General features: G+C 40.8%; 1 protein-coding gene and 1 pseudogene across 2 annotated transcripts; both read left to right on the forward strand.

The window, feature by feature from the left end:
• Nucleotides 1–236: 236 nt before the first annotated feature.
• LOC107136027 lies at nucleotides 237–8,459 on the forward strand (annotated as a pseudogene).
• Popdc2 (popeye domain containing 2) lies at nucleotides 8,258–27,467 on the forward strand. 2 transcript variants are annotated; one of them, XM_015478471.2, is made up of 4 exons: nucleotides 8,258–9,160; nucleotides 15,675–15,783; nucleotides 20,768–21,317; nucleotides 26,992–27,467. In XM_015478471.2, the coding sequence occupies exons 1-3, from the start codon at nucleotides 8,670–8,672 to the stop codon at nucleotides 21,272–21,274; spliced, it is 1,107 nt and encodes a 368-aa protein (XP_015333957.1). In that variant the 5' UTR covers nucleotides 8,258–8,669; the 3' UTR covers nucleotides 21,275–21,317; nucleotides 26,992–27,467. The 2 variants fall into 2 exon arrangements, with proteins under 2 accessions (XP_015333957.1, XP_015333960.1); XM_015478474.2 differs by having other exon boundaries at nucleotides 8,261–9,160; nucleotides 20,768–21,176.
• Nucleotides 27,468–27,750: the final 283 nt, after the last annotated feature.

The following is a 27,750-nucleotide window of genomic DNA, read 5'->3' on the forward strand; positions in this document are numbered from 1 at the left end:
CCTCAGCACCACATTAAAAAATAAATAAATAAAATAAAGATACTGTGTTCATCGGTAACTGAAAAAATATTTTTAAAAAATATTATGAGGGCTGGGGTTGTGGCTCAGCGATGGAGCATGCGAGACCCTGGATTCGATCCTCAGCACCACATAAAAAAATAAAAAGTGAAATAAAGGTGTTGTGTCCAACTACAACTAAAAAATACATATTTAAAAAAAAAAGATTGTGAGTACTGATGAAAAATGATGTAAATAAAACACTTAGCATCTAGCACTTAGTGTTATATTTGCATTTCTCTATTGATACTGTATTAATGATTTTACTTGAATATTCATTTGGATATAATAATTTTAGTCAGCATTGTATAGTTTACAGAGAATTCTTCTACATGAAGAATAGAATCATGGGGCTGGAGTTGTGGCTCAATGGTAGAGCACTTGCCTAACGTGTGTGGCACTGGGTTTGATCCTCAGCACTACATATAAATAAATGAATAAAATAAAGGTTCATTAATATCTTAAAAAAAATAGAATCTTGGCTCTTAGTGCTGCCCTGAGGTGAACTAAGACCGAAAGCCCTGCATCCTGTCAAAAGTTGAGCTGGGCCACTCAAGCCTTTCAGGAAGCTCGAAGTGGAGTAATCTGGGCCATCCTGCTCACGGACCAGGCCGTGCCCAGCCCCCACTTGCCCCATTCCGGGTCAACAGGACATTTCTATCAACCAGTTTTGTAAAAGAGTTCAAGCAATGCCGGGCACAGTGGCGCACGCCTGTAATCCCAGCAGCTCAGAAGGCTGAGCAGAAGGAGTTCAAAGTCACCATCAGCAATGGCAAGGCTGCTAAGCAATTCAGTGAGATCCTGTCTCTAAATAAAATGCAAAATAGGGCTGGGTACGTAGCTCAGTGGTTGAGTGCCCCAGAGTTCAATCCCTGGTATCCACCCCCAAAAAAGAATTCAATGAGAAGATAAAAGGCATCAAAGAAGGCATTCCTCTGCCTATAAAAATTTTTGTGAAGCCTGACAGGATCTTTGAAATCAAGATTGGAAAATCATTGTTTCCTACTTCTTGAAGGCAGCTGCTAGGATTGAGAAGGGAGCCTGCCAGGAAAAGAGGTGGCAGGCTTGATGACTTTGATGAAACACATGAGATTGCCCATGTCAAAGCTTAGGATGATGCATTTGCCCTGCAGGATGTACCACATCCTCTGTTGTTAGCTCCATCCCGACTCTGCCTGTTTATTCCCTGAGCATTCACCCCCATGTGGAAGAACTGGCAGTCTTTCAGAAGGAACAAGCCACATTCCTGGCTGTCAGAAGGGAGGCAGATTTGGCAGCCTAGGCAGAAGCTGCCAAGAAGTGACCCCTGCCTTCTGCATTCTAGGAGTTTGAAGGAAACATCTGAAAAGGAGGTCAGTGTGAATGCTTCACCTAAGGGAAGAAAAGGAGGTCACACCAACATGCTTGTTTTTACATATATGGTATATTAAGGGATTACATTTATTACATATATGACATATAAGGTATATTAATATTAATATGGTATATTAAGGGATTGATCCTGAAGAAACATCTTTTGTTGCAAAAAAATATATTTTTTTTGAATCTTAAGATTCCCAAGTCAAGTATAAACTAACTTCCCACCCAGTACAAATTCTACTTTAATATGCCCTGGGACTACAAAAAAGAAAATAAAAATTCATAACCTTATCACCTAATGCTAATTTTGATTTATGCTGTTCTAAAGTTTTATTAATACATTTTTTGAAAATATTTTTTAGTTATAGATGGACACCATATCTTTATTTTATTTGTTTATTTTTTATGTGATGCTGAGGATCTAACCCAGTGAGTGCCTCGCATGTGCTAGGCAAACGCTCTACTACTGAGCCACAACCTCAACCCCTCATTAATACATTTTTAAACAAAAAATGAGATCTTTTTCCTATGCTACATACTTTCAATTACAGTATAATATTGTCTTTTCCCCTTATCGAATTTTATCATCTGTGAGTGTAGTTCTACAATGGCATTTGTATTTCTTCATTCTTTGGTTTACCATAATATTTTGTAAGGTGCCATCTATGTTGGATGCCTCTCCAGGAATTGTATATATCTCATTCTGGGACAGGATACATACCAAATCACTAAATTCTGATTATTTTTCTGATTAAAATTCTGTATTTTGGCTTTCTGCTTGGTTTTATGGAAACATAAAGAAGAAATCACTTGCTTTTTGGTGACCTTTTCATACATCTGTGCCTGCACATATACACTTTACCAACCTGCCTTTTGAGTACTCCATAATATTTCTACCGACCCTGCCTTTTGACTACTTTATAATGACACTATAATGGAAGACTGCATAGGAAAGTAGTTGCAAGTGTAAAAGTCAACTAAGGATGGACCAGAAGCTATACATGTTTTCAGGGTTTTGGATGAGTACTGCCTGGTTGGCCTCCAGAAAGGAGGTATCTTTCTGTACCTTAATATCTTAAGGTGCCTATTCCCCATATTACTTAGCAACAGATAGAGTTTTTTTTTTTAACCTTTGCAAGTTTGTTATGCTTAACTGATTTGTAAAGAACGAAAGCACCCTTCTTGACCTCTGCCACTGTTGAAAATAGATCTCACAAACTGTTAGTCCTTCCTAGTGTGTAAGTCTACCCAAAGATGATGAGCAGCATTTCAGTAATAATATTAAAAAGATGTTACCACAGGAACATCTTCATTACCAAGTAATGAAGAACTTGACCTCCCAGTAGGCAAAACTACATTCTAACACATCTCTTTGCTATGTCTCTGTTATGTATAATGATTCCTAAACTTAGTATAGATATAGTCACACTTTGTCTCTAATAGTTCCCTTTCTCTAATCTTAAACTATTTAACTTGCCATGTTCAAAGGTAAAAAGTAGCCTAGGATTACTTTCACAGGTAGGATGTGAGGCTGATGGAGATATTATAATCCCCATTTTATGATGAGTATAGGTGTGCAGAGAAGCCAAGGGAATGATCAATCTGGGAATTTAGGTCACTAGAGTTCAAGATCAAATTTTTTTTTTCAAGCTCAAAGTTATTAATGGTGTATATTAGACTTGTAGTATAAGCACCACATATTTATAGTTTTTTATTCATTCAGTACATATTTAGGGAAAACTGATTACATGCAAAAATGGCCCTGGGTATTGTGGAAAAAAAATATATATATATATATATTGTCCTCCAGGAGATAAGGCTCTTTGGTTCAACATTTACTGAGGGCACAGTATATGCCAGCCATGTGCTAAGTAGCATACAAAGATTTATATGACATGGACTGCTCTCAAAGAACTATGGTCTGGTGATATATGAATATAAACCATAAAAATATAAAATTGAATGTTCAGTGCTATGATGGATATTTCAAGATAACTTTTCTCAGAAGAGTTCAGGTGTGACTGCCCACTGTTTCTTTAGCTGTTTAAAACTTAGGAGATAGTTCCATCTATGTCAATTATGGTGCTTTTAATAGCAAATAATATTTGCTATTAAAATTCTCACCAAGGAAGACTCTGAGATAACGGAAAGTCAAGGGTTAGGGCAACCTCTGGATGCAGTTGTATTCATAGGCTCAGTGATGCCATCCAAGATCCAAGTTATTTTCATCTTAGAGCTCTCCCCTCCAGGACTGATGAGGCTAAACACAGGCTTTCTTGTCCAACAGAAGACACAAAAACCATTCCCTAGACATGGACTCTTTAGTCTCTTTTTTTAGTCTGAGCCATATCAGATTACATGCATTTTTATGTAATCATAGTTGACAGCAGCATATCTTATGCTAATTGGTATAAACAAGATCCAACCTCCCACTGATCTTAGCTACCTGGACAGAACTAAAACTGTCTTAAGAAGAAGTAAATGGATCTTGAGTATGTAACCAGTTTTCCATTACACTGTCTTGTCCACCTAACAACCAGGTCATCCTGAATAGTCAAATTGAGTTTATAGGAGCGAGTCCTCTCATAGTATATTCAAACTATAAAGGGGAAATTGGTAGAACATCATGAATTGTCTGATTTTAGTTTTTATAGAATAAGACAATTGGCAAATGTTCAGACAACAGTTCCCTGAAGAGAGTCCTTATGGAGATCCTTAGGGGGATCTGAGTCAGAATGGATTTACTTACTTCCAAGTACCAAAATGCCCAACTACACCAACATAAGCAGTACAGAAATGTAATTTATTCCTGTTGTGAAGTCTGGAGATTGTCAGTTCTGGGTTTGTGTCAGTTCTGGCTCAGTGATGCTTCCAAGAACCTAGGCTTGTTCTGTTTTTCCACTCTTCATGCTTTTCATCCTTAGGCATATCATCTCTTGTGGCCATGGTAACTTCAAGTGTCACATTTGTCACAAAGTTGTATTCAAGCAGGATGAACAGTCATAGGCCCCCTTATTGCCTGTAAGGGTATATGGTTTTTCCCAGGAGTTCCCTGCATCCTTCCTTTTTCATCTCATTGGACACATGCCCACCCGTAAGCCATCACGGTAAAGATATATTGTGCTTGGTGTCTATCAATCTTTTTGTAGGTCCTGGTAACTGGGAGAAAAGCCCACTTTCCTTACCATATTGCCCAAGTAAAATCAGAGTTCCATAAACTAAAGAAAAAGGGGAAATAGATATGGGAATATAACCTGTGTGTCTGCTTAAGATCAACTTGGAAATACATGTCCAAAGCCAAAAATCATGTCTCTGTTCTATTTTAACATTTGTATTAGGAAAGCATTAATCTCAAATCCAGTGTTTTTCAAACTGTATGTGGTGAAGAACTAGGTTTTTTTCCCCAATTTCATCACAGACCCATAGTAGAAAAATGAATTTTAAAAAATACACTTCAAAGAGGCACACACTGCACAAGCCCATAGTTTTTGATACTAATTAACAGGTATATGTTTCTGTTAGAACAATACAAGAATATCTAAACACACTAAGTTTCTGCCCTTATCTCAGTATGGACCAGTAACCAATGGGGAGGCCACATTTGTGAGGCACTGTGTAGCCAGCTGACTTCATAATCTGACCCTAGCCTGCCTCTTCTGCTTTGTGTCCTGCTTGATGCTCCTTTGGATCTATCTATCTATGACAAGCTATTCTCTGATATAGAATATGCATTTTGTTTTTGTTTTGTTTTATTCCTGGACTTGACTTCTGTTACACCTTCTGGAATGCCCTCCCCTAGCTAGAGAACACCCACCATATTTTTAGACCTGTATTTGTCTCCCAAATTCTTCATGCCTCCATCCGTGTTTTTCCTTTGAATCCTGGATCTACTTTTTAATGTGTCAGGCTCTCCTACTAGATCAAAAGTTCCTTAAAGGTGGTAATTGCTTGTTCATCTTTATATCCCCTGTTACCAGCACAGTTTGTCCTGAATAAATGCTTACTAATTGAGCCAACTCAACAAATGATGTGACTTACTTATTTCTTTTCTTTTTACCCAAATATTTCCCACTATACTTCCTGCTTGCATGTTTGTGAATTACTTAATAATAATATACCTTTTTGACACAGGAGATTGGACCCAGGGGTGCTGAGCCACTGAGCTCTGTCTCCGGCATTTTTTTTTTTTTTTAATTTTGAGACAGGGTCTGGCCAAGTTGCTGAGGTTGGCCTCAAACTTGTAATTCTCCTGCTTCAGCCTCCCAAGTAGCTGGGATTACAGGGGTGTACCACCATACCTGGCCCCAAGCTAGTTCTAAAAACAAATAAGATACAACTTTACATTGCTGTGATCTCATCACTGGTCCTATTCTATGGGTATTAATGTTACTATCACTGCAAGCATGATTCTCTAGTATGTATGCCGCCCATACTCCAAGACCCTGTGGCAATAATAATAAAAACCTGGTAGGATGGTATAGCACAGAGAATATCTAATTTAGACTCACACTGACCTAGGTTTTCATCCCTATTCACATACTAGCTCTGTGACCTTGGGAAAATTCCTTAGCCTAAGGAAACTGTTTCTTCCATTAAAAACAAAAACAAAAAAAACATATCTTGGGATGACATGAGGAAACCACAGCTGCTTGATAAAGGTTAGTAGCCTCTGCTGAGATAAGTGCATGCAGATTGACAAGGAAGCAGACTGAGTTCAGCCTTGGGTCTGTCTGTTTCTTTAAAGGGTCAGGGCCAAACCATTGGGCAAGCTGGGAAAGATGACCCGATTTGAAATTCCATCTGGGTAGAGCCTTGGTTTCTTCTCTGTTTCTGTGCTCTGACTTCCTTGCTTACAGCTGGCCGGGACACCTACTCTGGAAGCTCAGGGGGTGCATGACTAAGGTAGACAGATGAGCAGCTGCTACTCATTAAAGTAGGTGGGGTGGTTGGGAGGCAGACAAGTGACATAAAAGTAACAAATGGAAATCCCTAAACTCCACTGCTCAAATGACATCATGGGTCCAAGTCATTTCCACAAGGGGGGAGCATGGGGGCATATCCTTTTCCAGCACTCCAGGCCTTTTCCTTTACCAGCAATTTTATTTTAATTTTTGTTTTTAGTTGTAGATGGACACAATAACTTTATTTTATTTGTTTATTTTATTTAGTCCTGTGGATCGAACCAGTGCCTCACACATGCTAGGCAACTGCTTTACCACTAAGCTACAACCCCAGCCCCACTACTGATTTTTTTTTTATCCCTCTTTACTTCAGAAAGAAGGAAATGTGATACACATTTACTGGTCAGTTGATTTTAATTAAATTAAAAACTGGCTTCTTTCAACATGCCATACATTTTCACACCACTAGCAATGCTGTTTTCTCTCTGCCTACCTTAACTCCTGCACCTCAAATCAAACACTGGCTAGTAAGTCTTCTCTCCCAATGCCACCCTTCCTTCTGAGCTGCCACTATTCTTTAAACTTAACACAGGCAGTCACTGTACTCCACACCCTGAATTGCCATTGTTTTTTGAGGCCTCTTTCCCTTAATAGAGTGAAACGTGACTCAAGGTCGTCACTCAATAAATATTTGTTGAGCTGAAAACTTCTACTCAGCATATTTGACATTTCTTCTCAATGTTAGATTACAGCAGTATAGTACAAGTCTGTGTGGATTGAGCACTTGGATAGTTCTGGGAGGTCATTGAGCACCACGACATGTACTTCAGGGGCTTTAAAAAATGATACTACCAACCTAGTAGCCAGGACAAAGAATCAAGAGTCATTTGGAAGACAGTCACATTTCTTAGTTTAATGTTTACATATTCCAGATTTATTTCTTGGAAGCCCATAGTAAATCCCCAAATTCACCTAGAAGTTCTCAAAAGTCATCAGACTTATAGGAAGTTTGGGCTGGGAGATGTGTATCTACTCCTGCATGTCCACTTACTGTGCAAACCTTTTGGGACACAGTATTCAGTCTGATAGTCTTGGGTTCAAATCCTAGCTCTGCCTCTTAACTCCCTGAGGGTATGTATTACCTCCCTGAGCCTCATTTTTTTCAGATATAGAAGGAAGATTGTTTTTGTGACTGAATAATAAATATATAAAATGTCTAATGTAGGTTTGGCACTTAATGGGTGTTTAATTGGTAAACACCCATTAACCACCTGACCCTACTGCTCTCTGGCCAGTAAATAGGCAAATAGGTATATATTTATAATTTGAAAAATGCTGGGGTGAGTGGAATGGTGATCTGGGCAATTTATTACCATTTTTAAACTATTACTAGATCCAGATACAGACATGAGAGAGTCAACTTAGAATTGAAAAAGTTGCTTTACAGAGCTATTTTTGCTGAATGCATGTCATACATCTAATCATATCTAAGTGTGACTTAATAAAAACTTTCAAGGGGTTTTCCAGCTTTCACTGCTAGGACTTTTTCAGATAATACACCCACCCTTTTCTCCTTTGATGTGTCCTCCACCTCTACCGCTAAGCTACAACCCCAGCCCCACCACTGATTTTTTTTATCCCTCTCCCCAGGGAGCTAGGGACAGTGTTCTGCTTGGCTTTGAGGTAAATTCCATGCTCACTTTTCCTTCATCCCTCCTTGCCTGCCTGTCTTGTCCCAGGTCTTATCTTGTCCTTTGAGAGGTATGCTAAGTGCTCTGCCAGCCTGCCTGAATGCCTGGCCTGTTTTTTCTCACTGCCAGTACCTCTTAGATTCCAATTCCAAACATGGTATCCCTCTGGGGTCACCCTTTCTTCCGGTGCCAAGAGACAACACATTCCAAATGGAACACAAGTGTGCCTCCCATGCTGGGCTCTCCTCATTCTGCTTGGGAACAGCAGAGAGCAGGATGTGGCCACTTCATCCCTCGCTGAAGTTTTCAGTCTCGTGGTCCTTTCTCTTGGGACAACTTAGGCTTTGGGCTAAGAACCAAATATGAAGACTGTCCTCAGAAACTTGAAGCCAAGGAAGCTTGCCAGAGCTCTACAGAAAGAGCCAGAGCCTTGCTGAGGGAGAAAGAGAAAGAGAAAAGAAAATTCTAAAATTCTCCATGAAGTGTACTATGTTCTGGCATTCATTCTCTACGCCACTGGAAGCGTTCCTCCCAGCAAAGGTAGAGTAGGTGGTGAGAAGCTGGGGGTGAAAAGATACCTGGGAGGACAGATTAATTCATTTCCTGAGTTTCCTGTGTGGGACAATATCAGAGTCCAGCAAGTCTTTGTGACACCTCAAAGATGAGCGCCAACAGCAGCATGGTGGGACAGCTCCTCTGGCGAGGGCCAGTGTGCATTAGCTGGAAACAGGATCCGGAAGGGGCTGTCTACCACCTAGCCAACTGCTTCTTGCTCCTGGGATTCATGGGAGGCAGTGGGGTATATGGATGCTTCTACCTTTTTGGCTTCCTGGGTACTGGTTACCTGTGTTGTGTGCTATGGGGTTGGCTTGATGCCTGTGGGCTAGACATTGTCCTTTGGAACGTCCTACTGGCAGTGGCCTGCCTGCTCCAGCTGGCACACCTGGTGTACCGCCTGCGCATGAACACCCTGCCTGAGGAGTTTGACCTCCTCTACAAGACGCTGTGCCTGCCCCTGCAGGTGCCCCTGCAGACCTACAAGGAGATTGTTCACTGCTGCCAAGAGCAGGTCTTGACTCTGGCCACAGACCAGACCTATGCTGTAGAGGGTGAGACACCCATCAACCGCCTGTCCCTGTTGCTCTCTGGCCGGTAAGCTATTCTGTCATTGTCATTGCCCAGAACTTCTTTCCCCAGCCCACACTTCTCATTTCCCTAGTGTCCCTTTCCATTTCATGTTCCCTTTCACTGAGGGAAGGATGTGGTGAGTAACCCAAAATAGATTTTTCTAGGAGTGAGTTTGCTTCCTTTTTTAAAAACATGTTCCAAGAGGAAACTAGATCATGAGGCATCTTCTTGGTTGGAAAGAAAGATTAATTTTTCCTTCTGTATACATTCGATATTTGCTAAGCATTAACTAGGCATAGGGAACAAGGCCAGAAATGGAGGGGGTTCCTGTACCCCTATTCTCTGCCAGGGCATCAAGGGAACAGCCCCACTTGTGTTTGGAATATTCTATACCAACTCTAGTCTGTGTACAGCCAGGTAAGGAGCAAGAATACCCTTTGTCCACTCTTCAATACCCTGTTGTTCAACTGAGATTCTTGCAGACCAAGAAGTCAAGTACTGTAAATCTGAGCACCTTAGGCTGACAAAATATTAGTGATGCCCACGTATGTGTCATCAGGGATTTGGTGGAGACATCTGCTCCTTTGAAGAAGACTAACAATGGACATTGGCAGCAATGTTCTCAGTCAGGATTGGTGCGTACCCAATCAACCTGCATGTGAAACTGGGCCATTGATGTTTTAATATTTTTCTCTAATTAATATCTAATGAGAAAATACCATGGGACTCTGTGCTTCACACTTTGTAGGCAATTGTGGACTTCTTGAAATATTGCACTAGTAGTGCTTGCACACTTCTCACACTAATAATGTGGTAGAAAAGTTAAGGAGATAGATAATCAGAAGGCTCTGAATCTAAGAAAGAAAGAAACAAAATTTTAAAAAAGAAAGAAAGTAATAACACAGTTTTTTCTAACAACACAGTGGGGAAAAAATCTTGATGATAATAGCATGACAACTACTATTATAGTAATAATAAACTTTATGTATTAATTTGCAGAATCCAAGGTGTTATATATATAGGTTTTGGTCTCAGAGGTCCTGAATTGAGTGAATTATAAGGGGAGAGATTTTTTGACATTTTATTTCATTTATGAGTGAATTGAAAGTGTAAGCAAATGTAGTTTTTTTTTAAGAGAGAGTGAGAGACAGAGAGTAAAGAGAGAATTTTTTAATATTTATTTTTTAGTTATCGGCGGGCACAACATCTTTGTTTGTATGTGGTGCTGAGGATCGAACCCCGGCCGCACGCATGCCAGGCGAGCGCGCTACCGCTTGAGCCACATCCCCAGCCCCGCAAATGTAGTTTTTTAAATAAACAAATACACATCATGACTACTGCCAAAATATTTACTACTTATAGTTTCATGCTTAAGATAAAACCAGTTCAGGGAACTTACTCATTCATGAGATACACGATGCTCTTTTTGTGGCTCCTCTGTTCAGTGGAGGGAATTGAGACCAGTAGAAGTCAACCCACCCCCACTGTACAGTGCTCTTGCTGGAAGCACATTACGTTATGGAATGGTTCAGGTATCTTAAATATGACAGATTTCCTATGAACTTATATAAAACCATGTCTCTGTAAAGGGGAGAGAAGGGCTTGTCCTTGTGTAGCTTTTCCTAGAATACTTAATATCAACAGCCTAAATTAGAAATCAGACAATTTGATTTTTTTCTTTTCACAGTTTGGATTAAGGATGTTATTGTTGTTCCTTTTGTTTGGTTATCTTTCAAAGTCATCCTCTCCCAGTTTGGCTAAGCTGAACAAGGGGATGAAGCTTCTTGTCTGTGAGTGAGCTCTGGTTTTAAGGAAGAATCACTGTACCCTGGGCTGTTTATAGTGCAGTACCAAACACCTCAAGGTAGCAGAAAAGAACTCTGTGCCAGGAAATGGGGGCCTCTTGTGTAGACTTCCCTGTCTTACATGCAGACATGGAGCCCTTTGCTCAAATCTCAGAAGTCTTTTTGTATTATTTTATTAAGGGCAGTTAGTCCCTTTCAAGATTTAGAAAACAAAGTGACTTCCTCAAAACCTATCACCCTGTTAAGCTGTACTTACTGTTGGAGAGTTTCTCTCATATAAAATTCAAAGCACAAACTCCTACATGTTTAGACCCCTGAACAGGTTAACTACCTATCTAAGCTATTCACATAGGTGGAAATTATTGATGTGTCATCCAGGAGATCAAAGAGTAAGAAGAGACCAACAATAAAGGACACAGTATACCTGTTTAAATGGCTCCAGTGAGCCTTGCCAGACTCATTTGATATTACTCACACTCTGAGATCTTGTCACTCTTTGGTGGCTTTCCTGGGGAATCTGAGGAGATGAGGGATGCCACAGCAGCTGTGTTCTCTCCTGGTATCTTCCTTTCTTAGAGAAGCTTTTTTTTTTTTTTTTTTTTTTTTTTGAGATATTTTGATCATCTTTTTTGGAACACAAATGAGTTTACTGGTTTGTTCATTGTTCCTTTTTCTTTCTTTCCCTCCTGCTTTTGTTCCTTCCTTCCATCCTTCCTTCCTCCTTTCCACAAATATGTATTAAAAGTAATAGGGGGCTGGGGATGTGGCTCAAGCAGTAGCGCGCTCGCCTGGCATGCGTGTGGCCCGGGTTCGATCCTCAGCACCACATACAAACAAAGATGTTGTGTCGGCCAAAAACTGAAAAATAAATATTAAAAAAAATTCTCTCTTTCTCTCTCTCTCTCTCTCTCAAAAAAAAAAATAGTAATAGGGACTAGGCCTCTAGTGCTAAATGTGAAAAATATTGCCTTTGAATTCATGGAGTTTACAGTCAGCTGTTTATCAAAACAGCTGATAGTCAATGTGTGCCAGAGTGGGTAACAATGGATATAGCATTTCTATGGAGAAATGCAGAGTGCAATGAGAGCATGTAACTAAAACTGCTGGATTTCATTTTTCTGGGGAGGTCAGACAAGACCCCCTTCCTGTAATAGGGGGTGTTCAAGCTGAGATTGGAGGAAAAGAGGTCTAACTGGGGACAGCATATGTAAAGACCCTGAGGTAGGAGAACACGACACTTTTTCTCTTGTTTTCTTTCATTACTCAGGGAGGCTCTGCCAGGCAGTCTCTCTATATGTTTCTTGGTCTTGTAGGAATGTGTTTCTGCCTTTCAGAAGTTATTGGCTGACTCCATCATTAGCTTGGTTTGAATGAGACCTACATTCCCTCAGTCTTCCTCCTTTAGGTGGTCAGGTAAGAGGCAATAGCTTATTAATTGCTAGTGTGTGTGTGTGTGTGTGTGTGTGTATATCATTAAGAGCAAAACTCAGGAGTGCTTATATCCCATTGACCGGAAGTTAGCTGCTTGGCTATACCTAGTGAGAAAGGATGTATGGAGGTGTAGTCTTCAGTGGTGCAGACATGTATCCAGTTAAAACTCTAGCACTATGGAGGAAGAGAAAAGCAGATATTGGAGAACACACTACTAGACTGGATTTCCCAGATCTCTGTCTCTCCCCATCCTTATCTACTTATTAGTATCCTATTTATCTTTTAAACTCAGCCCAAGCCTCCCTCCTCCTCCTCCTCTTCTTCTTGCTTTGTTTTTGTTTGAATCATATACACTCATATGAACAATTCAAGCAAGAGAGGCAAGTGCAAAGGAGGAAGTTGTTCAAACCATTTAATATTCCAATAAGAAAATGACCAGTATTATATCAGGTTAACATTATTCCAGGTATCTCTAATGATGTGAACAAAGAGGACAGTAAGCTTCCCTCTGACTTCCCCCTACCTTTATACCCTCTCTGCCTCTTAAAACCTCTCAGAGGTAAAGTGGTGCCAAAGTCAGACCCAAATCCTCCCATCAGCTCCCTCTTTACTTTGTTGGAAACTTGGCTGGTCCCATAGCTTCAAATGATACCTGAATGCCAATGCCTCCCAAATTTATATATCCAGTTTTGTTGCTGAATAAATTGGTCAGCTAGATTACAGGGAATGTAATGATGATGATGATGATGATGATGATGATGATGATATTTTTAAGTTACTGCATTACAATTATATATAAGCATGGGATTCATTGTATTATATTTTATACATGGACATAGCATAATTTGGTGGACTACATTCCCCAGTGCTTCCCATGCCCTCTCCCCCTAACTCCTTCTCAATCCCCTTCCTCTATTGATTTCCCTTCTATTTTTGTGAGATCATCCTTTTTATCAGTCCCCCCTTTCACTCTCTCTCTCTCTGGCTTCCACATATGAGAAAGAAATGTCATCATTTTTGAGAAGTCTTCCACACTCTTCCCCCCCCAAAAAAACTCTCTCCCTTCTCAGTGCTCCTATTCCACAATAGTGCTTATATAGAATTGCAACTAGTTATTTATGTGCCTATGACTTCCACTAAACTGTGCAACCCTCAAAGGCAAGAGCCAGATTGTATATCTCTGCATCTCCTGACCTCCAGGAATATTTGTTTAACCAGTAAAGATCCAGAAATAATGGAGGAATATCTCCCTCTAAATGGACATGTGTGCCTTGGAGATCCTCTCCTCTTCCTCCTCCTCCTCCTCCTCCTCCTTCTTCTCATCCTCCTCTTCCTTCTATTCCTCCTCTTACTCCTCCTCCTCTTCCTCCTTCTTCTTCCTAACAGACATATCTTCTCACTTAGTACAACTCACTTAGAAGAGACTTAATCTTTTTCCAGATGCCATATCACATCTGAAATATGCTTACTTTCCCCAAGCATAGTCAGAGACAGGCCACTGATTCTAACAAATCCTCCCAAAATGTAGTCCCCATTGTCTGCATGGCTGCAAGGATACACGGACAGCAAGCAGCATTAGTGGTGTTTCTAATCCTGAGCTGTGAAGATAAACCTGTGCTTATGGGCAAGTCAAGAGCAGTTGTTTAACATGTTGGTAAAGTAGAATAAGATTATTCATAAAATTAAAACATGTTAATTAGAATTCCTGGTTGTAACCATAGAAACCAACTCCAGCTAGCTGAAGGGGGAAAAGGTCTTTTAAGAAGTACAAGAATTTCTCACCAAACAAGGAAAGGCATGCACCTGAGCCTCTGCTAGGAATAGAAACAAGAACTTGTTCTATTGGGCCTTTTGTTTGATTTTATATTTTTCTTCCCTATGGCTAATTGGAGTACATGCTTGTTCAAAGTCTGAACTACATGATTTTAAAAAGTAAGGTTTTGGTTCCTTAACAGGGAAACTTTAGTTGTGAATGCGATAGTTTTCCCCATCCAAGACATGAGTCACATTTACTTAATTCCAGTTTCAAATTCTCATGGAAGGAGTTTATCTCAGGTTAAGTTTATACCTCAGGATTATCCATTGAGCAGGGTTCATGGGATCTTTTGTCCAAAGACAGAAACTGTCACTGCCACATTATGGCTAGTGAGGACAGAGATGAGGCAATGCTAAGAGTGTCCACCATCACCTGCCAAAAGCTCTGGGAAAATGGTGTCATGGTAAAAATACAGAATCTCAGTTCTTGATAGCTTGGTAGCTGAGGAGTTAACCACTAAGCCTGAGTATGAGTTTTCTTAACCATAAAACACAGAAAGGAATAATCTATCTTGAGTTATTGTGATGATTAAATAAGAGAACACTTGTGAAGTATCTAGTGGACTTACCACTTCCTTCAAAGTCTGAAAAGTGGTTATAATGCAAACATGTGATGTATAAAGCATGGCTCCTCATATAGTCTACTGGGAAGGAAAAAGGAGAAGTTACCCCAGGCTGAACCTCTAGAGCAGCGCTGACCAGAAATCTTTCTGTGATGAGAGAAACATTCTATATCCCTGTTGTACAATATGGTAACCACAGGCCACATATGGCTATGGAGCAATTGAAATGTGATTAGTGTAACTGAATAACCGGATTTTTAGTTAGTTAGTTTGTTTGTTTATATTTGCAGTGCTAGAGATTTAACCCAAGGCCTTGCACATGCTAGGAAAGCACTCTATCACTGAGCTACATCCTCAGCCCTAATTTTATTAATTTTAGTGACTATAACTGTAAACTTAAATAGTCACATGTGGCTAGTGGACAGCAGCGCTCTAGAACAGTAGTTTCTGTCCTAACTACACAATTGAATCACGGGGAAGTTTTTTTTTTTCATATTTTTATTGGTGCACTATTTGCTGTCACATATTTCATATATGTACCCAATAGAAAAATATAATTTGGTCAATATCATACTAGGGAGATTTTTAAACTAATAATTTCCAGATCCCACCTACAAAGATTCTTGTTAATTGCTCTGGAATAGGGTCTAAGTCTAGGTGTTTTTTAAAGCTCCCCTGTGGCTTCTACTCTGAAGCCTGGAATTGAGAACCATGGGTAAGCAGGAGAGCTCAGGAAGTCTCCCTGAGATCCCTTTCTAAACAGCTTCTACACATTAATCAGGTCTCTCCTGCTTTGGGTTTTACTACATTTTGGGCAAGGTGATTTGTGGGAGATTTGTGTTAACTGGCAACACACAACAACAGCAAAGGGGGTTTCAGCAGCTATTTCCCTTTCCCAAGCACTCTCTTCTCTCCCTTTGCCAGGGTTCGTGTGAGCCAGGATGGGCAGTTTCTTCACTACGTCTTTCCATACCAGTTCATGGACTCTCCAGAGTGGGAATCCCTGCGACCCTCTGAGGAGGGAGTCTTCCAGGTAATAGGGAGCCCCATGGCAGCACTGCCTCACCTGTTCTTCTGTAATCTGGCAATGCCCACACCCCTCTCTCCTCCCAAATCTGCCTTTGGATCACTGCTAATATGTTGCTAGGGTAAGAGCATCACCACCTCCTCCTCTGTGGAAACAGCCCCTGAGCATCTGACTTGGGAATAGATGGGAGATCCTGGTCCCTGAAAGGTCGCTATAATATCACTTCTTTGCCTAAAACTCTTCCAGAAGACTCTAATGCCCACAAGATAAAACTCCACACTCCTCAGAGGTTAACTTTAAATTTTTAGTGCCCTTTGGTCACACTCCAGCCCTCTTTTCCTTATACATTTTACACACATAGCCATGCTGAAGTGCAGCTGCTTCTCTCAACACACCACATGGTTGGGCAACTCCTTGCCTTGGTCTCTCCTTTCCCTTCTATCTGAAATACATTTCCCCTTCTAGATGAGAGGCCATGACATCTCACTTCCTGTGTTAGTCAGCATTTTGTCACTGTAACAAATATCTAAAAAAAAAAAAAAAAAAAACTTAAAGGAGTAAAAACTTATTTTGGCTCATGGTTTCAGACCATGGTCAACTGGCTCCATTGCTTTGGGCCTGAGTAAGTAAATTGTGACAGAGGGATGTGACAGAAGAATGCTATTCCACTCATGATATATGGGAAGTGGGCAGAGACGTGGAGAATATCAGTCCCCAAGGGCCTCCCACAAGGATCCATTCCCCTCAACTAAGTCTCTCCTACAGTTTCCATCATTTCCCAGTAATGCACCCAAATCATGACTCTTTCAGTGGACTAATTGATTGATAATATCAGAGTTCTCCTAATCCAATCACCTCCCAAAAGTCCCCCTCTGAAACTTGCTGCATTGAGGACCAAGTCCTCAATAGATGAGCCTTTGGAGGGCATTTCAAATCCTCTGTGAGCCTGCTCAGATCAGCCTCTCGGACTTCCACCCCACAGTGCACCGTTCCTGCCTGCCCACCTGTTTTCTTCCTTTGGTGGATGCTGACTGGTGCACAGTTGCTCTCTCTTCTAACCAACTGGGTTCCTTTCTGTCTTGTACATAATGATCTCTTTGAAGTAAAAATCTGGGCTTCTTTCTCTATCTCCAAACTCTAAAGCACAGTCCTTTGAACACAGTAGGTGTTCAGTGAAGGTTTGATAAGTGGCTTGCCAGTGGGCTGTTGGTGTCTCAGAGGATTCTATGGGACATTCACTTGCATATGAATGTAAGTGGGGAACCTAACTGCTCAGCTTCTACTCTCTTCTCTGCCAATGCTTCAGATGGTGGTTACTTTGTAGTTCTTGCTTACTGAATGGCTAGTATGTACAGGCACTTCATACTATATTACCCCATTGACTCATACAACTCTTGGGGTTAGATATTATTATTACCCCATTTAACAGATGAGGAAACTAAGGTACCAAAACATCATGAAATTCAGCTAAAAAGTGGCAAAGCCAAGTTGCCTGAATCTACTATTTATATTCTTTTTTAAAAATAGAAGGACCACCGGAAGAGTGAAGTTTAAACACCTACACTCATCACCCTTAGGGATTCCTCATCTAGATAGTTTGCAGATACTGGGTTCTGTGTGTTTCCTACCACTTCTATCAGGGAGTCCTCCAAGCCAGCATCTGAGCCAACCCCAGAACAGACACATGCCAGGCGGTACCATTTGGCTTGGCTGGTTTCCGGCCCCACCCTGACACTTGTCTCTGTGATGATGGAGCTTGAGAAGTAGTCTTGATCCCACTGACAGGGCTACCAACCACAGACCCCCTCCAATTATATTTCCACCCCTACCCCCAAACACATTCCTGTCCTCAATAGCTATCCCAGCCATCTCCTTTGGGAACTCCCTCAGGCTGGAAGAATGTCCAGGAGTCTGAGACAGCTGGACCAGGGCTCTGACACTGACCCAGAGGAACAGGTGTTGGGTAGCCAGGTGCCCTCCCCTAAGTTATGCTTGAAAGGAAGGGCTATAACCCCAGATGGCCTCTCAGCCTGGAATGTAAGTAGGGTCATATTCCTCCAGTTTATATTTTTAGTGTCTGTCTCGTTTGGGAGCAGTGAGACACACACATTTGCTATTGGCTGTGTAAAGTCTCATTTCCTCTTTGCAAATGTCAAATGTTGTCCCAAGTTATAGTTCACTCTGTCCTTACCTTTTGCAATTATTTAGCCTTTGTTGACTGAGAGAGTAGTCCAAAGTGACAGTCTAAATCATAATTCACCTCATGTTTAACACAAATCAATCAACAGTCCATCATACCTCTCAATAATTCAGTTTCATCAGAACTATTGCCTGTTTACTGCTGTGACACTCTCATTAGTCATAAGAACACACATAAACGCTGTATGATCTCACTTACATGAGAATCTAAAAAAGTCAAATTTGCAAGAGGTAGAGTAGAATGCTGTTACCAGAGGCCTGGGAAGGGGGATGAATAGAGAAAGGGGAGACATTGGTCAACAGATACAAAGTTTTGGTTAGGTAAGAGGAAAAAATTATGGTGTTCTGCCAGGCACAGTGGTTCAGGAAGCTGAAGCAGGAGGATCACGAGTTCAAAGCCAACCTCAGAAAAAGTGAGGCACTAAGTGACTCAATGAGACTCAGTTTCTAAATAAAATACAAAATAGGGCTGGGAATGTTGCTCAGTGGTTAAGTGCCCCTGGGTCCAATCCCCTGTACAAAAATAAATAAATTATGGTGTTCTGTTGCACAGTATACTGACTATAGTTAATATATATTTCAAAACACTAAAAGAGGATTTTAAGTGTTCTCACCATAAAGATAAACATTTGCAGCAATGGGTATGCTAATTAGCCTATTTTGATTATTCCACAACATATACATATATCAAAACATCACACTGTATCCCATAAATAGATAACATAATAATTTTAAAAATAACAGCACAGGAGGCATCACACAGAAATCATCATCATTCCTCCAATTTGCATCCTGTTTCACTGAACCTAAATTTTGTTTACATTCTTATTCAGTCCCTTCAACCAGCATCTGAAGTGAGTATTAAAGAAAAAGCTAGATAGTTGTCAAACTTTATTATATACATGCCTATATATGTGAGAAGCAATCAAGAAGCAGATTTCCAAAGCACCTTTGGGAAAGGATTTTACACAGGACATGAAAAAGTGCATTAGGTTGTTTTACAACATATAAGATTCATGGTCTTCACTTGATTCATTTATTCACTTCAGTGATACTTATTGAGTACTTATAATTTGCCAGAAACAGTTAAAGGTATTTGGAATACATTAGTAAACAGAAGAGATGAAGGTCTCTGTCCTTATGTATTCTACATTCTAGTGAGAGAGACAAAAATAAGCCACAGACACAATGAGTAAGGAAATTATGTAACATGTTAGAGTAGGGTAAGGGAGAGATGGTTGTAGTTTTAAATAGAGTGGTCACAGAAGTCCTTGTTAAGCAGGTAAAATTTGAGCAAAGACCTGAGAGAGGTGACATTGTGAGCTCTGTGGGTGTCTGGGGAAGAGCATACCAGACAAAAGAAAGAGCCAGTGCCAAGTCCTAAGATGGGACTAGTGCATTCAAGGTACAGAAAGAAGGCCAGAGCACCTGGAACAGAGGTGGGGGAAAGAGACTAGTAGGAGAAGAAGTTTAAAGAGGCAGTGGGGGAGCCAGATCTATAAGGGCCAGGGTGTATATTTTCTGGATAGAGCTAAAAGCATTTCTGAATAAGGTGGACATAAGATGTGAGAGAAAGAGAATCAAGTAAAACTCTGAGGCTTTTTGACCTGAGTAACTGGAAAGATGGAGCTGTGATCAGCTGAGATAAGGGAACTGCAGGTAGAACTGACTTGGAGGGAATAAGAAGTTCACTTTGGGATACAATAAGTTTGCACTGCTTATGGACAGTTAAATAAGATGCTGCATGAACAGTTTCATATTTGAGTCTGAAAATCAGGAATGAGGCCTAGGTATGAGACAAATTTGGGAGTCAATTTTATCAACGTGTATAAAGGTTGTACAAAGGGGGATCTTTAACTTTCTGCTCTCAAGAGTTTGTCTTCCTCTGTACTCCTTTTCTGACTTTAAACATCAAATTCTTTTGGTTACTTATAGTGGCCAAGGTAAAGGGACTTCATGGACCTGAATCCTAGGCCAGTACTTTGTCCACCTGATACAACCTGGCATACCTTATCCAAAACTTTTTCTTTAGCTGAACATTTTCCCAACCCTTTGTGCTCCTACATTGTCTTTTTTTTAAGAGAGAGAGAGAGAGAATTTTAATATTTATTTTTTAGTTTTCAGCGGACACAACATCTTTGTTTGTATGTGGTGCTGAGGATCGAACCCAGGCCACACGCATGCCAGGCAAGTGCGCTACTGCTTGAGCCACATCCCCAGCCCTACATTGTCTTTTTTTAATATTTATTTTTTAGTTTTAGGTGGACACAATATCTTTATTTTATATTTATGTGGTACTGAGGATTGAACCCAGTGCCTCATGCATGCTAGGTGAGCACTCTACCACTGAGCCACAACCCCAGCCCCCTACATTGTCTTTAAAGCAAATAATCTTCAGCATTTTTCTCTCTCTTCAATGCATTAGGAAGGCCATCATCCCCCACTTCTCTATATATCTCTCTCAACTCAGAACCTTTTGTAGACATTACAAGTATCAATCATGGAGCCATAGACTATGAGAGCTGAGGAAATAGGATATGCTGACTGAGAATACAGAAGGTGATGAATGAGTGAGTGAATGGCTGACCCCAGGGCTCCTGATGCAGGACACTCTTCATTTCACTACACACAAGTACAAGTCATTCAAATCCTGGCCCTCCTCCAGTCAAGACCATCAAGGGATACTGCAATGAAAGTATAGCCATTTATCAAGTAGCCATTGCTTCTTTGTGCTTAACATGGATTCCTTTTCTGGTTTAAACCTTCCCTTTCTTCTGTTGAACCCCCTCAGGTCACTTTGACTGCTGAGACTGAATGTAGCTACATTTCCTGGCCCCGGAAAAGCCTCCATCTTCTTCTAACCAAGGAGCGGTACATCTCTCACCTCTTCTCGGCCCTGCTGGGCTATGACATTTCAGAGAAGCTCTACACTCTCAATGATAAGCTCTTTGCTAAATTTGGGCTGCGCTTTGATATCCGCCTCCCCAGCCTCTACCATGTCCTAGGTCCCTCTACCCCAGATGGAGGGCCAGAGTCCGAGAAGGATGATGAGGAAGTCTGCGAGCCATCCTTGTCCCCTGTTCAGGCCACGCCCACCTCTGTCCAGCATGTGTCTCCTTGTTCTCCCCCTCCAGCTGCTACCAACCTACCTGCACCTCTTTCCCGGGCCAGGATGTCCAGGCCTGACAGCGGCATCCTGGGTGAGGACTCCACCAGTCTGGTGCTGGAGGATTTTGAGGAGGTGTCAGGATCAGAATCGTTTATGGATTATAGGAGCGATGGGGAGTACATGAGGTGAGGGCGGAACTAACATGGGCACTGTCACCGTCTCAGGACCCCACGTAAGTACACAGAAGGTGACTGCCACCTATCCCTGCCAGCAGCTGGCCTTAACTCAGCTTCTAAGGACAAAAACACCAGCTTATGAAATGTCATCTCTCAGAGTACTCATAGAAAGTGGCATTAACCCATGTTGCAGACAGCAACTCACTCTGGGTGCATGTAAGGCATGAAGGGATTTTTAAAACTCATTCCTTGTAAACTATGATTGCATCTTGGAAAAAGGCTGGTTGACATTTTGAGCAGCCAGGTAGGTTGCTGAATTCTCTTGTAAGGTTGTGCTGGGGCCATTGGAGATTTATTTGTGGCATGTATTTTAAAGGAAAAAATTGCTGGCATGGTTTTACTTCCTATTGATTGTTGTCCTGGAATGGAGTTAGTTCTGGAAACCTGTTGTTACTCAGGCTGGACTAGGCAGAAATCTCTGTTAAAATCACGCTTACCCCAGAATCTGCTCAACTATTTGAAAGAGACGTGTGTTCCTAGGCTAATAGTTCTGGGAAGAATATGTCTCCAAATTGCTTTCTTCCTTAATGGAGGGCATGTTGACCCCTTGGGCAGAGGACTGAGTGCTGCTCTGATTAAAGTTACTATGATAGTGGTAGAGCACTTGCCTAGCATGTGTGAGGCACTGGGTTTGATTCTCAGCTCTGCATATATATAAGTAAATAAAATAAAGGTCCATCAATAACTAATAAAAATATTTTTTAAAAAGTTACTCTGATAGGACAGGTTTAGGATAGCTTGGCTTTCCCCAGCAACCCACACAAAGGGGAGGTAGGCTGGGTTTGAATCTGGGAGGTGAAGAGTTCCCTCACGGACGCATGTACAAGAAAGAACATACTCACTAGTTCTGGGAAATTGCTTTCATGTTCCCCCTGGCTGTTCTCACAATACTGTGACATTTTCCTCTGGGACTCTACCAGACCATGGTGGAGGTCTGGCTTTTCCTGAGGAAAATCCCACCATCCTCAATTTGTAAGGCATTTCTAAGTGAAGGGGGTGCTAAGAATACCAGCATTCTTTGGGAAGCACCGACAAATCTCTTATGCAAACAGCCCGATGCAGAAGGCCTCCAGGGTGCACAAGTGAACGAGTGCATGTTTGTATATTTTGAAAACAAAGTTTCATGAATGATAAGAGAGATGAATGGTAAGGGAGAGATACATGGTTTCAGAGGGACTTTATCATCTTCTGCGGTACCAGTGTCCTCAAAACCATAGTTGAGCAGATTCTGGGGTAAGTCGAAGGATCTTTCTAGGACCTATGGTCACATTGTTGACTTCCCTCAATGCACTGTCCCCTCTCACAGGCCTTCCTCACCTCTGGTGTTGGGATTCACCTCACTCTCAGCCATTCCTGCCAGTTGTCCTATGTGTCTAAAGTGTTCCATTTTATGTCCTACTCTGTTCAATGTGCCTACCCACCTGCACACTCTCTTATCCTGTTTTCTCATGTTGTTCTTCCCTGTTTTCTCTTCTTTTCATGACCCTATTTATTTTATTCCTTCTTGCCTCTCTTTGATTTCTGACTTCTGCTCAGTTTGCTGCTTTTTTTTTTTTTTTTTTTGGCACTGGAGATTGAACTTAGGGGGTACTTGGCCACTGAGCCACATCCTCACCCCTATTTTTCATTTTATTTAGAGACAGTGTTTCACTGAGTTGCTTAGTGCCTCATCATTGCTGAGGCTGGCTTTGAACTTGTGATTCTCCTGCCTCGCCTTCCTGAGCTGCTGGGATTACAGGTATGCACCACTGTGCGTGGCAGAATTTCNTTTTTTTTTTTTTTTTTTTTGGTACCAGGGATTGAACCCAGGGCATGCTTAACCACAGAGCCACATTTCCAGCCCTTTTTTGTTTTGTTTTGTTTTGTTTGTGTAGTACTGGGAATTGAACCCAGGACCTTGTGCCAGCCCTTTTTAATTTTTTTTTTTTTTTGAGACAGGGTCTTGCTAACTTGCTTAGGACCTTGCTAAATTGCTAAGAAACTGGCTTGAAACTTGTGATCCTTCTGCCTAAGCCTCCCGAGCTTCTGGGATTACAGAGTTTGCTCTTAAATGTCCCTTTTCTTCTCCTCAGTTCAATTTCTCCCTCTCTTTTTGTCCTCTGTCATCTCCCCTTTTATTGTGTGTGTGTGTGTGTGTGTGTGTGTGTGTATATATATATATATATATATATATATCCTGTTACCTTCATTTCCTTTTGTCTACTTTCAGCCTTGTTCTACTCTATTCTTCCTCCCAAACTACCTTGTGGTTCCATTTTATTAATTTTAAATTCTAAGTCTTCCAAAATCAATACCCTTTTCTCTGAATAAAGAAAACCATTAAAGTAAAAGTGTCTAAATTACCAACTTTTAGGAATGTTTTCCAAACATCAGGGAGAAGCAGCATGGTAAAAAAGAAAGAGACCAGAACTGGGAACTCAAAGTCCGGGCTTCTATGTCTGGCTCTGCTAAGTAATGTGTGACTTTTTGCAAACCATACAACCTCATCGAACCTCGATTTCTTCTTTGAATGGTTGAACCAGCTGTCCCTAAGAGCCTTCTTCAATTAATGTGAAAAAACAAAGGATAAGCTTTTCAGAGGAGGTAAAGAGAATCATTCTGTCCACTGAGCAATGAACGCAAGCCCCAAGACATCTGCATGTCTCAGCAAGGACTCTGCTATATTTCACTACCATTTCTCTATTCACTTGTGACTGCTCACCCTGGGTAGGGTTTCCTTCTTGGCCAGAGTTCCCTCTATTCTGTACTTGTAATGAATCATCACCCGCCATGTTATTGCATTCTATATGAAAGAGGGTCACTATTCAGTCTCCACACCCTCTACCCTTAATACTATTATGAAATACCTCTTTTTCAAATTTAGACATTTTTGAAACTTAAGATGAGAAAACAGCTCATGAAACTCATTTTCTAAGTACTGGAATTTGCAACATAAGGCGAGTAGGTGGTTTATGTTTGTTTTATTAATAGAGAGAGAGGGGAAAAATACATTGTTTACTTTTTAAATCAGATAGTTTTTAGAAAAAATTGAAAACATGATCAAATTGGCCAAATCTCTGATGGCTTTCAGCTAAGTCTGTGATAACAGGATAATTTAACTTGAGATCTTTTTCTGAAATTGTGTTTTGGGATGTTTGGCTTAATTGATTTGCCATCAGACTCCTTATAGGGTTATTACTTTAATGAATAAGCATATTCCCCATGATTGGTCACAATTTGCTACCGTCTATTTCCTTGCCCTTTAATTGCCAAAATTTTAAGCTCATTGCTATTCATTCCACCATAGCACTTACGTAAGAGGCTGAATTCTGTACTGTTAGGAATGACACAACTGCCTCACATGGACACCAGGGCTTGTCTCTCACACCAATTCAATTTAGGAACAACTAAAAATAGTCAGAGCTTCCATTGGAATTCTTTTGACAGGAAATTATTTAGTCTGGTGGTTCCCAAAATTGAACTAAAAAGGGTGCTGCTTCTCTTAACAGGAGAAGTGCTGCGGATCATATTTTCATGCAGGAACTCCTGCCAGATTCTGAGTTATCCCTGACTTCACTAGGATTTTTCACATGCATTCTGTGGACACTGTCTAAAGTGTTCCATTTTATGTCTTATGGAAATGCTCAATGAATGAGGGGCCACGTTGAGCTGCATCTCTGAGGTGGTCAGTTAAGTTAGACAATGAATCTATTATCACAGATTAAATTGGAAGTTGTCTGCAATTTGGCTAATTTTGATTGTTTCCATGTTGTTCTGAAAACTCTGGTTTGGATGATAAAGACTACATATTGTAAGCTGGGTGCAGTGGTGGATACCTGTAATCCTAGTAACACGGGAAGCTGATGCAGGAGAATCACCAGTTCAAGGCCAGCCTCAGCAATTTAGTGAAACCCTGTCTCAACATAAAAAAATCAAAAGGGCTGGTGATGTAGCTCAGTGGCAGAGTGTTTGCCTAGCAAGGCCCTGGGTTCAATCCCCAGTATCACAAAGAAAAAGATATTTTTTTAAGAAACTATATACCATTTTCTTTCTCTATTATTTATATAAGCACATTATAAACAGATTATAATATGGAAGTTAATTGTGGTTCAAGGAAGGAGCCCAGGACCAAGAATTAGTACCAAGGCTAAAGAACCAACTAACTCATCATTTACAATCTAGCATAAATTTCAAGCACTATTCTAAGCACATAAGCAACAGTTTAAAGTGTTAAAGATATTTAATCTGCAAGAAAAGGGAAAGTATGATATCTTCAAAATTTAAAAAGAACAGCAATTATAGTTTACTCAACTTGGTGTTGTTCTTATGGGCAGAAATTTGAATTAAAGTCTAAAAGTCCTAAGGAGAAAGATTTTGGCTTAATATCCATAATGAATTTTTTGTATGATAGTGAGTTACTCATCATTAGGAGAGTTCAAGCAGGGGCCAGAAGAGACTTTGTAAAGTGATTCAGGCTCTGGGAAAAGGATGCCTTAGATTATCACTAGTAAGATAACTTCTAACTCTGCCAGGCAATGATTCTGTGATTCTAAGATCTGACTCTAGTCCTGCTGTTAAGCACCATCAGGAGGAGTTTCCTCGTATGCTCTGTCTACCTTACCAGGTTGCTGTGAGGATCAGTGAGATAAAGTGTCTATACTTTAAAATTCCATATGTGATATCTCCAGTGAATAATCTATAGAACTCTCCTTCCTATTTAACCCAGCTGAATGAGTTAACAACCAAAACCTATATTGAAATATGGTAAACTTTGTAGAGCTCTTGTCTTTTATTTTGTTTAGCCCTCTCTTATTCTTTCTCTCTGTCAAAGATACTTGATTCTCCTTCTTATTTCCTGCAGTTTGTCTTTCCAGGAAAGGTGACAGCTAGCAGAATCCCCTGAGCAACTGAAAGGTGGAGGCCTAAAGAGAACCCAGACTAGTTCCCCAGCTTCTGAACAGCCCAGTGCGGGCTGGGCCTCTGGCTATTCTCCTGTATTTGTTTAGGAGGAGACAAATCTCCTCCTGAACACATTGTGTTCAGGCTTTCTCCTTTAGAAATGACTGTAACATGCTTTGTAGCTGTCAGTGTGAGTCAACAGCACTTTTCTCAGAAACACTGGAAAGACTTCTGGGGCAGAAACCTTGCTTTTGATAGTGGCATGACAGGACCGGGGTCTCCAGTAGTGCTGCCTCTGCCACCATTGGTTTCCTGTATCAGTCAGGTCACAGAGCAGCAGTTCTTGCCTGCATCCTGGGGCTCTGAAACCCTGCAGCTCTGGGTATTCTTCCACTTCTGTGTTAAGGGCCTCACTGTACCTATTCTTCTCCGTCAAAATAAAACACAAGAGCCCTACAAAATTTACCATATTTCAATATAGGTTTTTGTTGTTAACTCATTCAGCAGGGTTAGATACGAAGGAGAGTTCTATAGATTATTCACTGGAGATATCACAGCAGATCTCTTGGTCCTTTCACCTATAAAACAAGAGGTTTAGATTAGATAAGTTCAAAACTGATTTACACCAATATCCTAGAATGGAAGGATTCAAACGTACAACTGCTTTACCATGTCAGGCATTGGGTACAGTTAAAATTGGGAATTGGGGAAAAAAAGAATGAAAAGAGCCATGACTTTAGGCACAATCTGGAGCCATAGTGCTGAAATTCTTCCTCTTTTTTCTTTCCACAGCCTCTAGATCTCCTCTCCAAATCTCCTCTCAAGTTAAGTCCAGGAGTCAGGCCCCTTTGGCTCCCATCCACACTCCTGAACTTTAAGGATCACCAGGCTGCCCTTTTCTCTGTGGCCAGCACAGCTCTATTCCACGATCACAGGATGGTCACTTGCATGCATGCCCCTCCTCTCACCCACTGGAAAGCTCTGGGGCAAAGCAGGAGTGGACACAAAGTGCCACCCCTGCAGCTACACAGAGGGCCTGGGGGACATTGAGACACTCTAAGGAAGCCATCCACAGGAATGAGGGCCATATTCCATCCTTTGCTAGCTGCAGTCTTGGCAAGTAACAGCCTCTCTGAGCCTCATCTCTAAAGTGGGATTATAAAACCTACCTCACAGGGTTGTTATGAGGATCAGATGAGTTGATTTAGGTGAAGCACCTATGTTGTGGCATGGCACATGGTAAGCACTCAATAAATCACTCAGCTCTTTTCCTATGTTATTTCTTTGAGTTGTCTAGAAGGATCAATTGAGGCAACTATTCAACAAGTTTTCATTGGTGGTTATTTTTTATTTTTCAATTAAGATTCAATTTATGGAAGTAGAAACTGAAGATATAGTTTTCCCTTAGGCTTTTAAGTTCAACTTACAAATCTCTTATTCTATCTATGAGTCTAGTATCAGGTAACAGTTTTTTAAAGGATTTTTACAAACTTAGTAAATTAGTTTCCTTAAAAACTTAAAAGTGGACTTATAAATTAACTATATTCTGTT

This window comes from Marmota marmota, unplaced genomic scaffold (genome assembly GCF_001458135.2).
Source record: "Marmota marmota marmota unplaced genomic scaffold, marMar, whole genome shotgun sequence".
Taxonomy (NCBI): Eukaryota; Metazoa; Chordata; class Mammalia; order Rodentia; family Sciuridae; genus Marmota; species Marmota marmota.